At 39.5% G+C, this 15,833-nt stretch overlaps 2 protein-coding genes across 2 annotated transcripts; both read left to right on the forward strand.

Moving 5' to 3' along the window:
• The first annotated feature begins 6,125 nt into the window (after positions 1 to 6,125).
• Positions 6,126 to 8,053, forward strand: LOC111854835 (trypsin-2-like). The gene is made up of 6 exons (XM_023833247.2): positions 6,126 to 6,258; positions 6,392 to 6,539; positions 6,999 to 7,249; positions 7,414 to 7,550; positions 7,704 to 7,805; positions 7,931 to 8,053. Exons 1-6 carry the CDS (start codon positions 6,219 to 6,221, stop codon positions 7,976 to 7,978), a joined length of 726 nt encoding a protein of 241 aa, XP_023689015.1. The 5' UTR covers positions 6,126 to 6,218; the 3' UTR covers positions 7,979 to 8,053.
• A 3,444-nt stretch (positions 8,054 to 11,497) lies between these two features.
• On the forward strand, positions 11,498 to 13,433 carry LOC111854834 (trypsin-2-like). The gene is made up of 6 exons (XM_023833246.2): positions 11,498 to 11,571; positions 11,711 to 11,858; positions 12,384 to 12,634; positions 12,799 to 12,935; positions 13,088 to 13,189; positions 13,315 to 13,433. The coding sequence occupies exons 1-6, from the start codon at positions 11,532 to 11,534 to the stop codon at positions 13,360 to 13,362; spliced, it is 726 nt and encodes a 241-aa protein (XP_023689014.1). The 5' UTR covers positions 11,498 to 11,531; the 3' UTR covers positions 13,363 to 13,433.
• Positions 13,434 to 15,833: the final 2,400 nt, after the last annotated feature.

The raw sequence follows: 15,833 nt of genomic DNA on the forward strand, positions 1-15,833 counted from the left end.
AACATGTTCATGGAGGCAGCCATGTTTGTTCCGAGATGTGGGTAGCTCGAACGGGAGATTGTCGGACGTGATGTCACTCAACTCAGAATTTCTGAGTTCCGAGAGAAAAACGAACGCACCAATTATCTCTGATGGGTCTGGAACATAACTTCCGCGATAGGCGGGGGATCACAATACAGTGGTACCTCGGTTCTCGAACTTAATCCGTTCCGGACTCCCGATCGAATCCTAAAAAGTTCGAGTTCTGATCGAATTTTTCCCATAAGAAATAATGGAAAACCAATTAATTGGTTCTCGGCCCCCCCAAAATCACACCTAAATATGTTTTTTTTTTGTTTTTTTAGCATTTAAACACAAAATGAACGTTACCCCTGTCCTGCCCGATCGTCCGCTCCTTCTGTGTGCCACGCCCCCTCGTTAACCTAGTGTGGGAAACCAGCTGTTTCTGGTTGTTGTCATTAGTCCTCTGTATTAAGTCCGCGTTTCAGTTTATTTCCCCAGTCCGGTCATTGGGTGCGTTCGACTTGCTTACTGCGCTGGCTTAAAGCAACACATTCTGATCCTGACGCAATGCATTACGGTTAGATGCATTGCGACCTCTCACCCGGCTGCACAAACTGGAACCGCCTCCGTGACGACACACCTTTGCCCTTATTGGCTGAAGAGTTTATTTACACGTATGACGTATGTATCCCAGGCAATTTCGATGCGTAATCTGCTATTTCTCCCGAATATCACGTAAAGCAGTGAGAACTGGTTTTCAGTTAATTTACCTGATAAAATAAAGTTTAAATAAATGACATAAATGCTCTAATAGTACACGTAAGTTAGTGGCTTATTTATTGTTAGTTACTGTAATGTTGCGCTGCTTTATTTGGTTAATCGTCCAGTTTGTGAAGAAGGCATTCAAGTAAGAATTGCGTTGTAGTATGACTCATTTCCTGGCGCGTACAATTTATATTAGGTAGGCGTTCACGGTTCTACTTCTGATATTCAGATCGAGTTCTAGGTCAAACTGGTTTGTTCGACATTCAAGAAATTCGAGTTCTAGTGAGTTCGAGAACCGAGGTACCAGTGTATATTTTAAGGCTTAAATAATAATAATAAAAAAAGTTTATGTATATGGTCTTTCTATATCGCGGATTTTCACCTATTGCTGATGGGTCTGGAACGTAACTTCCGCGATAGGCGGGGGATCACTACATATTTTAAGGCTTAAACTATAAAAAAAGTTTATGCATATGGTCTTTCTATCACGTTCCAGACCCATCAGCGATAGGTGAAAATTCTATCATAAACTTTTTTTATAGTTTAAGCCTTAAAATACCACTCCCACATGCTTTAAACACATGTGAACTTATTAAAAAGCACTTTGTAAACACATATGATATGTGGATGTTAGGCTAAGCATATAAGTGACATAAAATATGAGAATTTCTGGTATCATTCGAATGTTTCTAGTAATGCATCGTGTTGGTCTTAAATTTTGAAAGGTATTCAAAAAGTTTTAAATTTAACTTACTGAAACCTTCAAGAACCCTGTACATACGTTTTACGAGTTCACATAAACAGAAACGATCATTTTCAAGAGCTTTCCACTCGATGTTTTCAGTGGTGCGCGCTTCCGAGACAAGCATGCATTCTACTGCAGAGAGGCCTTTTTTAGTTTAACGTACAGTCCTTTAAACCCAGATGTCTTATTTTGAGAGCTATTTGCATTGCAGTCGTTCTGTGGTGATATTTCAGTTCTGCTTTGCAATGCTGACAGACGACTGCGTTTTTTTTTCTTTTACAGCGAATTGCTTTCACACAAATGATGCTTTTGCTATTTATTTAGACCCTCATTGAGTCATTCGCCATGTTGCTGAGTACTCGAGAATGAATTTTTTAATCGATGTCTTTCAGTAATTGAATAAACGAGTGACAGCTTTAACACAATTCAGGATTAAACTCTACCAAACGATAAAAATTATATCAGAAACAAACACGTGGGATATCATATCTCTGCGGTCGGGAGACTGAATCCTTTCGCTGTTTGCATGCAATCCTCATGATATTTTGGTTGTTTCCTGCAGTTGACAAACCCGTAGCTACGCAAACTGGACTTTCTGAATTGCCCAAAATGTATGACTGTGTGTTTGTGCCCTGTGATGGACTGTCATTTTTAAATCACCAACATTTTGAAACTGAGAGCTACTGTGAGGGTACTGTCATTTTTAAATATATATAAATGCAAATGTGATTAAAGGAGAAAAGCAACAGGATAAAATTAAATTTTAGATGCTGCTCACTGGTGAGTTGTGCTATTTTTATAACAGGTCCTTGTGCGACTCATGTGGTCCTTTGGAGCATCCTGGTGCCCGCCGGCACCATGTTGGTGACCCCTGGTCTAGGATGTACCCCAGCCACTCTTTGCTGCCTGTGACAGCGTTTAGGGCCCCAGTGACTCTGACAAGGACAAGCAGCTAGAACATATATGGGTATTATCAAAAACAAACAGTCAAGTTTGGTTATCAGAAAGGACATGTTTTCCAGCTCGAAGTATACTGATATAGGTGGCATTGCAGTCTTTGGAAAGGCAGTCATGTCAAACTCTTTCCATTGGTGAATTTTGTATAAGCTTTCAGAGTGAGCCCTCTATTGTCTAATAATGTGTTGGAAAATGTGAATGTCAAAACCGTATATATCAGTTAGGGGTGTAAATGGAAAGCTTTGCCACAGTATGATTTTGTTTTGATTTTGCAAAGCAGCGATTCCATATCTGGCATATTTGAAATGTTACTATGAAATGATTTGATTCAGCAAGACATGATCAATATTTTCAATACAGTAACACATGATTTAATGGAATTTATTTGAATTCAAAAAGACTTAACAATGAATGTTTAATTTCTCATTTTGACAACAAAATATGTTGAGAAAAATTATATAAAGGATATATTTTCACAACAAAAAAACAATTTCTGGATGTACATAGCTTACTTTCTGAAAATCTAACGACACAGGTGTACTAAACCACGAAAAATACACTGTAATGTATTGCTCTCTACTTTCTACTAAGGTGAGTCTAGATTGCTTTGTGTGAGAGACTTTTCATTTTTTTTTGGGTAATGTTCAGCATATTGTCATAGTTTAATGATATGAATCAATATTTATTTATTCAGTCAATTAAATTGCATCATGGCCTTAACAATCGATACATTGATGAGAATCGATGAATTATTACACCCCTAATATCAAAGTAGCTAGTCAATGAAAATTCAAAAGCTGCTCCCAGCAGCAGAAAGAGAAGTAATGACCTCATGGGTGCATTCGACTGTGGTCCTGCTGAATGAGTTGGCTGGATATGCACCCCTGGTTATAGCCCATGTGTGTTCTGGTACCCCACTGATTCAGAGGATCTCAGTGTTTGTGATGGAGCCAATTAGCTTTTACTAAGCTATAGCTTCACTCGTCTCATTCCTGATATTAGGCTGTGCGTAGGTTTTTGGTTCATTTCTGAAAGTAATAATGTTATAAGTAATAATGTACTTTGTTAGTATGGGTACTCAGGCTCTCCTTGTATCAATGTGCTGTTTCAGATTTTTTATTATTAAGCAACCACTATTTCTATATTGAGGTACGATAATCTGCTGTTAATTATTCTCAGGCAAAGTTTGTTCTGGTTGTGGCCACCATTTATCAAAGTGGATAAATGATGCAGTTGTAACTTTCTCACCAATTTTCCGTGACAAACCACTTCAGGGTCATTCCAAGGTATGTCCGATATGCTGTGTTTTCTGAAAGCATTACATAGCTGGTGCCAGGTTTGAAGTTGGTTTGCATAAATGGGCTAGAATTGTTTAATTGACCAAATGATGTCAAATCATTTTAAAGATTACGTTTGACACAATCCCATACACCTCCAGAGAAATGGTGCAAAAGAATATGGGAGTTATCACTGAGGTTAAACTACTGGAAAAGATACCTGCTTTTTTTCAAAGAGCCACAGGTCCCATAGGCCTAATTAGTTTCTCAGTTAGCATTGCAGTAATCTGTCCCCAGGTCTATAGGACAACAGGGAGAATGGAACAGCAGGCTGCCACAGTGCTCTCAAAGACATATATCTGCAGAATAATCACACTACACCCATCACTTTTCTGAAACCAATTGTCCTATTTAGGGCCACAGGGGGGTCCAGAGGCTACAGGCACAAGACCAGGAACAACTCAGGAGAGGGCACCAGCCCATCACAGAGCACACTCACCTACAGGCAATTTGGTAACTCCAATTAACCTCAGAATGTTTTTAGACTGGGGTGGGGGGGGGGGGAAACCAGAGTACCTGGAGGAAACCCCACAAAGAACATGCATGAAGCCATGGCAGAGACTCAAACCCTGGTCTCAGAGGTATGAAGCATCAGTACTAACCACTACACCACTGTGCCACCCCACATTTCATCTATTCACTTGAAACACAATGATCACAAGGAAAATGCAAAGTCACACAAAGTCAGATTCCATCCTCCAATGCTTAAAGCCACTGTGCCTTCTGGGGCTGGAGCCACTGGACTTCAGGTTTTAAGGTTTGGAACGAGCACAACCAGCCAGTGGCGCAAATCACAGCTGTATCTGTTTGGCCATGTTGATGTGGTCTCAGTTTTTATTTAAATCACTTTTATTGCAGTTTACATTTAGCAGCCATGCAAAGCACCTATCATTAGAAGCATTCCCCAGTCATTCAAAAAGTTTAATTTGGAAATCCCATATTTTGCTGTCCAGGATCAGGTAATCAAGTTTACTTTTACTGCGGTTTTTCAAAGCAACATTGAATTGGATCATGCTGATCCAGATACAAACTTTTCAAGGTTATAAATCCAGATTACCAGTGTTCTAAATGGGATAACATATCACAATGTAGCTATGTAAAGAACAACAGGTAGAACAGCCAGTGTGGTCACTTTAAGTGTTGTTAAGTGTTGCACAACAAAATAATATAAATATCCCATTTTCAATTTATTTTAAACCGTCAGACTCCTCATTTCATCAACAACAAGTAAATAGAAAGAAGTATACATTATTCAGAAATACATAGTGAATATTTTGAACACGTTATAAATAATAATAATAGATACTTTATTGATCCCTGTGGGGAAATTCTATTTATTCTCGGAGGTGTAAAGACAATTTATGTGGCAGTCATTTTGGATTTAGGCAAAAACCTTAAAAAGTTTTCTGTGGCCACAAACCTTGTGGAATATTCACCAAATTTTGCACAGGTGATCAATTGGCATGATGCATGTCCCCAACCTGGTATGCATGGATTCTGCATGTTATTCTAGTTTGTGTGGCTTTCCTCTGGCAGTCCAGAGTGGTTCAGCAGAACAGGTGTGAGTTTGCACCTGGTTGTCTTCTGGGTGTCCCACTTATGTGGCGTGAGCTTGCTAGAGTGTCAGGCTCACCATCACCATAAGCAATTTCTGAAGATGGTTGATTATTAGACAACGGTCTCAGTTAACACCAAACATATGTTACTGGTGACTACAGTTTTAAGAAAACGATGGGGAATTGTGGCAAAATCCTACGGAATTTGACATTTTCAAGGTAATTATTCAACATTAATGCTGCTCTTTGATTTTCTCTGTGCTGGCATAAATTCCAGGCTCACCCTGATCCTTTCCGGGATAAACAATTTTGCTGTTCTGAATTTTTTTTTATTCAAGCTAAAGATTCCAGATGATCACAGAGTAGGTCGTAACAGTGATCTTACCAGGATATATGATTTAGCAAAAGTATATGAAGTTTCTAACTTTTATAGTATTCAGGATTCTAAATTAAATGCAAATATTTACTATTTATGCTGTTGTTTGATCTTCCCTGTGCTTGCATGGCACTTACGTGAGCAAATCCCTTAATGAAATAATATGTTTGGGAGTGTAGTGTCATTAAACAAAAAATGAATATTACACTTCTTAACTCTTCATATACATACCAAAAGTGCAAATCTAATTTGGACACAATATCATACATAAAAAACAGTCCAGTACTAACTCATTAACAGCCTTTGTATGTATACCATGATAACATGGCAGCTTATTGCCACATCTAAAATATGAAGCCTTGTGATTTGTTCCCCCCAGAGCCAATGAGGTGTGACGCATTTTCCGATAAAGCCAAAGGTGACAATAAAAGCCAGGGTGCTGGACAAATCTCTTCATTCTACAGGATCACAAAGCAACCATGAAGGGTTTGATACTTGTTCTGCTTTTGGGAGCTGCTTGTAAGTAACTCTGACAATGATTATAAAATATTCATTCTTGTTCCTGCTCAGAGTGTAATTTTTGATGTATTTAATGGAGTCAGAATATTTCCTGTATAAAGCTAACCTTCACATTTTCTGTCTCTCTTCACAGGGGCTGAGGATGACAAGATTGTTGGAGGACATGAGTGCGCTGAGCACTCACAGCCCTGGCAGGTGTCCCTGAACGTTGGCTACCACTTCTGTGGAGGCTCCCTGGTCAGCAACGACTGGGTTGTGTCTGCTGCCCACTGCTACAAGTCGTAAGTTATTCTTTGCTGAGCTCTTCAGCATAGATCATAGCTTTATGAGTACAAGACTTCATAATTTAATGTAAAACATTGTCAAAATTGCAGGTATTCTCCACAGCCAATGGAAATGCAATACGTTGACTTTAGATCAACAGTTAAGTGAATTGCATATCATTTGATACCCTATGGTGACACAGATTCCAACAATGACCATTGTAAAGCAGCAACTTAAGAATTTGGCAATCTATCCCTCCATCTATCCATGCTTCCATGAATTCATCTACCGTTTTCCTATATCCAGTTTGCTAGGACAGGGTGATGGAAACTTGATGCCGATTCCAGGAAGCATGGGGGACACTCTGGATGAGATGCCAGTCCTTCACAGGAACACACATCCAGAATCGCACAATAAGGACAATCTAGAGATGCACTATTGTAACTTATATGCTTGTGTTTTTTTTTTTCTCCTAGCCGTGTGGAGGTGCGTTTGGGTGAACACAACATCCAGGAGAAGGAGGACAGTGATCAATTTATCTCATCCTCAATCGTGATCCGTAACCCTGGCTATGATTCCTGGACTCTTGACAATGACATCATGCTGATCAAGTTGAGCAAACCAGCCAACCTCAACAGCTTTGTGCAGCCTGTGTCTCTGCCGACTGCATGTGCTCCTGCTGGCACCATGTGCACAGTCTCCGGCTGGGGCAACACCATGAGCTCAAGTGAGTAGGCCGTTTGGGTCAAAGGTCAACTGTACTGACAGGAAGATCTCAATGTTGTTAGTCAACTGGTGAAAATAGTTATGGTTACATAATATGGGTAACGGCTGTATTTAATGCTTCCGTTCTTTGTAAACCTGTCCCTGACTTTCCTTCTCTTCCCACAGCCGCTGATAGCAACAAGCTGCAGTGTCTAGAGATCCCCATCTTGCCAGAGAGTGACTGTGAGAAGGCCTACCCTGGCATGATCACTCAGTCCATGTTCTGTGCTGGATACTTGGCGGGAGGCAAAGACTCCTGCCAGGTACTGAACACAGCTCCTCTCTGGCTCCCCTGTGGCTGGTTCTGGCACACCACAGATATGTCCTGTTTTAGGCTGACCTCTGTTTTTGTTACTGTGGTGTAGGTGTATTTAAACACCGACCCAAACCCCTTACTAGCTCTCTGCATTTATCAGGGTGACTCTGGTGGTCCCGTCGTGTGCAAAGGTCAGCTCCAGGGTGTTGTGTCCTGGGGATACGGCTGTGCTGAGAAGGATCATCCTGGTGTTTACACTAAGGTAGGGGTTTGGTTCATTTAACCGCATTCTCCTGGAGCGTATTTTGTGTATATCTCAGTACTTTATTGATTTACTTTTTACATGTTTTACTGACATCGGCTGCTTAAAATGTACTTTCTCTTCAGGTCTGCATGTTCACTGAATGGATCGCCACCACCATGGCCAGTAACTAAATCTCATGCTAATATATCAACACCCTTCACAACTCAAGTTTTTTGACTTGACAATAAATCATTCAGAAATACAAATTTTTGTCTGGCATTGTATGTTTTGTTGCATTTCAGATGGAAACATCCATATAACTTAAATAAAACCAAAAATAATAATAAATAAAACCAAAAATAATGACGCTCCATCATCCATGTTTCCTGACTTTAACTCCATAAATTTTGATTCTAATTTAAAATAAAACAACATTTACTTTTACCACATATTCAGGGTATGTAGGGGTATTTATATACTATTTGGAGAGTTAAGCTATGCAGTGAAGACCAGTACAGTAGGTGATAACCCTTAACAGGGACTGATACCCTAAAGGTTTTGAGACATTGTACTCTGGACAGCCGTGTGAATTGATTTATATAGTCATCACTGCAGCACTTAAGCCTAAATGACATACAAAGCCCAACTGCATTAGTTTGCAAGCAACAACTTAATTAATTAGGCATATCTGGGATTTAACTCATTAACCACAAATTAACTATTAGGTACACCCTGCATGTATTTTTCATTTAATTCATCAAGCAGCTTTGAAAAGCTGCCACCGACAGGGCATAGTTTCCTTTTTTGTCTTGTCATTCTCAGTATTCAAACTAAAATTTGATTAGGCAGCAACTCCAGACCACATTTGGGCATCTGGAAAATTGACCCTCACCTGCACTCACAATGTCATGGACAGGGTTGGGCACCAACTCTGTCAATCAACCAACCGAACTCTAGTATCAAAGAATGGATGTAACAATGTCTCTCTTGTCAACACAAGTGATTTAGCTAGAGATGAAGGGTGCATCATGCAGCTGTTAGGCTGCAAGAAATACATTCATTATGATTGATGTACAGCAGAGTCGGCTCTACATTTTCAGGGGCCCTAGGCAACACACAACTTCCACTTATAAAGGTGTCCTCTGGGCCTTTTTTGATGCAACGTCATGAATTATTGCATCATACTGCTGTGAGAGCTCTCTATTATAACATCAGAAGTCGACTAAGCTGTTCTTGACTCATTGTGGAGTGCAAGTAATTCTTAAGATGCTTCAATCTTATAAGGCTTCTCTCTGCAGATTCTACAGTAACTGACTGACATCAGGTTGACACAATTAAATCACACGAAGCAATATGGCAAACAAGAAAATGCATTGTTCATCCAGGCAAACATAAAGTGCATTGTTGACTAGGACATTCTTAATAGTGCATCACTAGGGCAACACAAATTTAAAAACCAATTATTAAACAACACAAATTGCATCATTCCCTAAAATAAAGTGCATTGGTCACCAAGACAAACCTAAAGTGCATCTACTAAGACAAACATAAATGTCCCAGGGAGCACACATAAATTGCAACCATTTCCTTGAATGTAAGACGATTTCAATAAAAGTGTCAGTCAGCTTATTATTATTATCAATACTAATAATAATAATAATAACAACACAAAAATTTAAATGAATTAGCACAAAGCTAAAATTCTTTGTTCACTAACACAGACCACACAAATATGACGGTTCTGATGCATGCGATGACCTGGTGCACGTGGACATGAATATGGCATTAAAACCTGATGCATATGCACATGCCACTGAGAATAAAACCTGATGCACTTACACATGCATATGACACTAAGATCTGATGTACATATACATGCAATGACAATAAAATCGGATTCTTATACAGAATAAAACCTGATGCACTTACATATGCTTGGCTGAGGTTAGGAACTGGATGACCAGTAACTTCCTGCGCTGCTGTGCTAGCTGTAGAGTTGGCAGACTGTGTGTGTGTGTTATGTACCCCTAGTTATGATCTATGTCTGTTACCTCACTGATTCAGAGGATCTTGGTTATTATTTTTAAGTATAAATCCATCCATCTATTAATCTATCCATCCATCCATCCATCCATCCATTTTCTGCCACTTATCCAGGGTTGAATTGTAGGGGCATATATATTCAAGTCATATACAGTATATATATATATATATATATATATATATATATATATATATATATATATATATATATATATATATATATATATAATGCACTCCTGGTTAGGGCCATTGTCTGTTCTGATCCCTCATTGATTCATAGGATCTCAATGCTTGTGACAGAGCCAGTTAGCTTTTACTAAGCACTAGCTTCACTTGCTCGTTGCTGATTTTAGGTTTTTTGTTAATTACGCATCCTTTTACATGAAAGTAATATTGTATGTTGGAGGTAGCTATTCAGCAGGTGCTTAGGTGCCTAGCCTGTTACATTGTTTCTTTTTTAACTGATTGTTAAAATGAAGAAACTACCATTTCTAAATACAAGTACTTTACACACTGTTAATTATTTGCTGGGAAATGCTATTTTGGTTGTAGTTCTTTTATCAGCATGGATAAAGGATGCAGATGTAGTTTTCTCACAGGTTTTCCATGTAAACACACAGTGATGAACCATCTCATGGTTATTCTAAGGTATGGCCCACATCTTTTTTGAATTTCTGGTGGAATGAGAATAATTTAACCATCAGGTGAAATAGTAAAGTCATTAAATGTCATTTTCATGATCATATTTGATACCATACTGTACGTCTCAGGAAATTTAATAAAAAAGAATGACTCTTACATCAGAGGTTAAATCACTAGTGAAGGCATCTGACTGGAAGATCCATAAATGATTATCCCATAATTGACCCAACATCTCTAAGGCTGTAGGTTTGATTCCTGCACCTGACTTTGTGTGTGTGGTGCCTGTCTCATCATCCTGAGTTTGTGTAGCTATGCTCTCACAGACCAAAGACGCTTCAGGTGAATTGGTATGTCTAAATTGCCACTAGTTTATGTGTCTTTATTCAATTAATAGCTATTCGCAGTTTTCTCTGCCTTTTGCCCCATATAATGATAGATACCAGACTCAGCCTAATCCATTCTTGAATAAGTGGTTTTTTAAAGTTGATCTTGCTAATGACTCATGACTATAGTATAGTATAGTATACTATAGTATAATACAGTATAGTATAGTAATGAAATAAATTGGTGAAATATGGGAATTTTCTTTAGAATTCCATATTTTATACATTTCTTATACAGAATTCATAAGTTTACAAATTAAATATTTAATGTATCTACTGACCATTGATCTTCCCTGTGATTGCATGACACTTGTGTAAGTGAATCCCTCAATGATATTTTTGGGAGTGTAGCTCCTGATGTCATAAAATCATGGTTTTAAAAGAAAACTGGTCAACAATGTCAATAGCAGTGCTACACTTCTCAACTCTTAAAAAAGTGCAAATCTAATTTGGACACATTATCATACATAAACAGTCCGATACTAACTCATTAACAGCATTTGTATGTATACCATGATAACATGGTAGCTTATTGCCACATGTAAAATATGAAGCCTTGTGATTTGTTCCCCCCAAAGCCAATGAGGTGTGACGCATTTTCCGATAAAGCCAAAGGTGACAATAAAAGCCAGGGTGCTGGACAAATCTCCTCATTCTACGGGATCACAAAGCAACCATGAAGGGTTTGATACTTGTTCTGCTTTTGGGAGCTGCTTGTAAGTAACTCTGACAAACAGCTACTCAGACAATGATTATAAAATTGTTCCTGCTCAAAGTGTACTTTTTGATGTATTTAATGGAGTCAGAATATTTCCTGTATAAAGCTAACCTTCAATTTTCCTTCTCTCTTCACAGGGGCTGAGGATGACAAGATTGTTGGAGGACATGAGTGCGCTGAGCACTCACAGCCCTGGCAGGTGTCCCTGAACGTTGGCTACCACTTCTGTGGAGGCTCCCTGGTCAGCAACGACTGGGTTGTGTCTGCTGCCCACTGCTACAAGTCGTAAGATATTCTTTGATGAGTTCTGTAGCATAGATCACAGTATTATGCATACAAGACTCTATAATTTAATGTAAAACATTGTCAAAATTGCAGGTATTCTCCCCAACCAATGGAAATGCAATACGTTGACTTTAGATCAACAGTCAAGTGAATTGCATATCATTTGATATACTATGGTGACACAGATTCCAACAATGGCTATTGTAAACAACAGCAACTTAAGAATTTGACATCTATCCCTCCATCTGTCCATGCATCCATGAGTTCATCTACCCTTTTTCTATATCCAGTTTGCTAGTACAGGATGACAGTAAACTTGATGCCAATTCCAGGAAGCATGGGGTACACTCTGGATGAGATGCCAGTCCTTCACAGGAACACACACCCAGAATCGTATAATAAGGACAGTCAAGAGTTGCATGCTTAGACTCTGAAAAAAAAGCAGAGTAATTTGAACAAATATGGTTACCCACCAATGTGTAATTCACTATTATAACTTATATGCTTGTGTTTTTTTTCTCCTAGCCGTGTGGAGGTGCGTTTGGGTGAACACAACATCCAGGTGAAGGAGGACAGTGAGCAGTTTATCTCATCCTCACTCGTGATCCGCTACCCTGGCTATGATTCCTGGACTATTGACAATGACATCATGCTGATCAAGTTGAGCAAACCAGCCAACCTCAACAGCTTTGTGCAGCCTGTGTCTCTGCCGACTGCATGTGCTCCTGCTGGCACCATGTGCACAGTCTCCGGCTGGGGCAACACCATGAGCTCAAGTGAGTAGGCCGTTTGGGTCAAAGGTCAACTGTACTGACAGGAAGATCTCAATGTTGTTAGTCAACTGGTGAAAATAGTTATGGTTACATAATATGGGTAACGGCTGTATTTAATGCTTCCGTACTTTGTAAACCTGTCCCTGACTTTCCTTCTCTTCCCACAGCCGCTGATAGCAACAAGCTGCAGTGTCTAGAGATCCCCATCTTGCCAGAGAGTGACTGTGAGAAGGCCTACCCTGGCATGATCACTCAGTCCATGTTCTGTGCTGGATACTTGGCGGGAGGCAAAGACTCCTGCCAGGTACTGAACACAGCTCCTCTCTGGCTCCCCTGTGGCTGGTTCTGGCACACCACAGATAGTCCTGTTTTAGGCTGACCTCTGTTTTTGTTACTGTGGTGTAGGTGTATTTAAACACCGACCCAAACCCCTTACTAGCTCTCTGCATTTATCAGGGTGACTCTGGTGGTCCCGTCGTGTGCAAAGATCAGCTCCAGGGTGTTGTGTCCTGGGGATACGGCTGTGCTGAGAAGGATCATCCTGGTGTTTACACTAAGGTAGGGGTTTGGTTCATTTAACCGCATTCTCCTGGAGCGTATTTTGTGTATATCTCAGTACTTTATTGATTTACTTTTTACATGTTTTACTGACATCGGCTGCTTAAAATGTACTTTCTCTTCAGGTCTGCATGTTCACTGAATGGATCGCCACCACCATGGCCAGTAACTAAATCTCATGCTAATATATCAACACCCTTCACAACTCAAGTTTTTTGAGTTGACAATAAATCATTCAAAAATACACATTTTGTCTGCTGGCTTATTATGCATAACATCATTTCAAAATGAGAATATCCATACCTTAAACCTTAATAAATAATACAGGACAACAAAAAAAAAACATTTTTTAAATCATCAGAGACCAAAACATATTTTTCCAAATTAGTTTTTCAGACTGATTCCATATCTATTTTCAGTTTTTTTCTGTCACGTCAACTTATGTTTGGGAACTTCTCAGCCAGGTATTGAAAACCTTGTGAATTAACTTTACCTATGGCCTTGACAAGGTTCTTTATCAAGCCCAACTTGATATGGAGAGCAGGTAAAAATACTATATGTGGATCAACCAGAGGCAGAAACTGAACACTATTTGTTCCTGGCTCGTAAGTATCTCTTGGTTGCCAGACACGTTTGATATAATGTTCTGCAGTAGATTGGCTATCCCACAGGCACAGGAAATAGAAGTATTTGATAAATCCTCCTCGCATTCCCATCAACATACCAATGACCATTAGATCACCACAGATGCTCCATTTGTGTGCTTTATACCAGATTGCTTCAAGCAGTATCTTCTTGTCTCCTTTAAATGAACAGAATGAGCAATCGGTACACTTGGTTTGGAATTGCCATTATGCAGTAGGACTACCTTCAAACTTCTTTTCGATGAATCAATGTAGAGATGCCATTCAGTTGCAACATATTCTTGTGACAAACTGTTGAAGAGTCCATTGATGTCATGACAATAGCACAGTGAGCTGTCAGCAGTGAAGAACATTATCAAGTTATGATTTAGTTTTCTATAGTGAGTTACAGTAACACCCTTTGCAAGCAAGTGCTTCTGCTTAAGAAAAGTTCTGTTCTCTCTTTTGATAGATTCAGATCATGAGCATGATCATTAAGCTCTGCTTGTGTAAAAGCCTCTGGTTCTGAATCTTCATCAGCCATGTAATCAGTATCGGATGATTCTGCACTGTAACCAGCTACACCTCCGTATTCCTCATCACCTTCTACAGAATCAGGACCATCATGTGGCGGTACAGGAATAGGCAATGAATTGTCATGAGGAACAGGCCTGATTGCAGAATCTAGGGTGGGATATACAATTTTGTGCTTAGTTTTAGTTGAGAATCTACTTGTATTCGTGTGACAAAAGCAGCTGTCATTGACATGGTCTCGCGGTTCCCTCCACACCATCGGAATTCCAAATGGCATTGCTGCCTTTCGCCGATTTAGCCAGTCATGCAGACCATTTGAACAACTGGTACAGATGACATGTGGAGCCCAAGATTTATCCTGGTCTCCAAGTGGACAGCCAAAGTATAATTTGTATATCTTCTTAAGATCTGCAGTGATTGGGTAATGTTGTGCTTTCATTGTGAATGAACCGCACACATAACAGAAACTGTCTGGATGATTAATACAATTTCTAGGCATGATAACAACTGAAAGCCAACACAGTTGATGCTGCCTGTCACCTCCGCTTTCGATTTCCAGGTCGATGACCCAGAATTCAAACTCGAGCGTTAGATTCAGTATTTCTTTTGCAACAATTCGAGAAATAATAAAAAATTTGTCGAGAAGCTTACGTCAGCAAAACAAAACCTGAGGCACAACTACCTATGTTTCCCGCCAAACTGAGTTGTATTCACAAGACATGCGCATGAGCACTAGGTCAAATTAATTATACTCAAATCACAACTAGACAAGTGTCAATAAAACATACATCAATATCTAGTCACCTAGAGAATGGTGATGCTGTCTATAAGATAAAAAACAACTCTTGTAATACACGTAGGCAGACTACATGTACATAATACTACATATAGCTTCATCATAAAAACTTGACGTGCTAGAGAAAAACTAAACACAGATTTGAAACCAGCATGAAAAATACTACAAAACCCACATAAAATGACCTCTGATGAAAATGACCTGTTAACCTGTGTAATACTTAGATATATGGACAAACGTATTGGGACACACCTCTTAATCATAGAATTCAGGTGTTCCATCCAGACCCATTGCCACAGGTGTATAAATTCAAGCACCTTGCCATGCAGTCAAGTTTACAAACATTTGTGAAAGAATGGGTCACTCTGAAGAGCTCAGTGATTAAGCCTGGTGCTGTCATAGGATGCCACCTTTGCCATTAGTCAGTTTGTGAAATTTCTTCCCTGCTAGATATTGCACCATCAACCGTAAATGCAATTATTGCAAAGTGGAAGTGTTTAGGAACAACAGAAACTCTCAAAGTGGTAGACCACGTAAAGTAACAGAGCAGGGTGACCGGGTGCTTAGGCGCATACTGCATGAAAGTCGTGAACACTTGGATTCAATAAGTGCAGAGTTCCAAACTTCCTCTGGCATTAACCCCAGCATAAAAATTGTGCGCCCAAAGCTTCATGGAATGGGCTTCCATGGC

The sequence above is a fragment of the Paramormyrops kingsleyae genome, chromosome 9 (assembly GCF_048594095.1).
Source record: "Paramormyrops kingsleyae isolate MSU_618 chromosome 9, PKINGS_0.4, whole genome shotgun sequence".
NCBI lineage: Eukaryota > Metazoa > Chordata > Actinopteri > Osteoglossiformes > Mormyridae > Paramormyrops > Paramormyrops kingsleyae.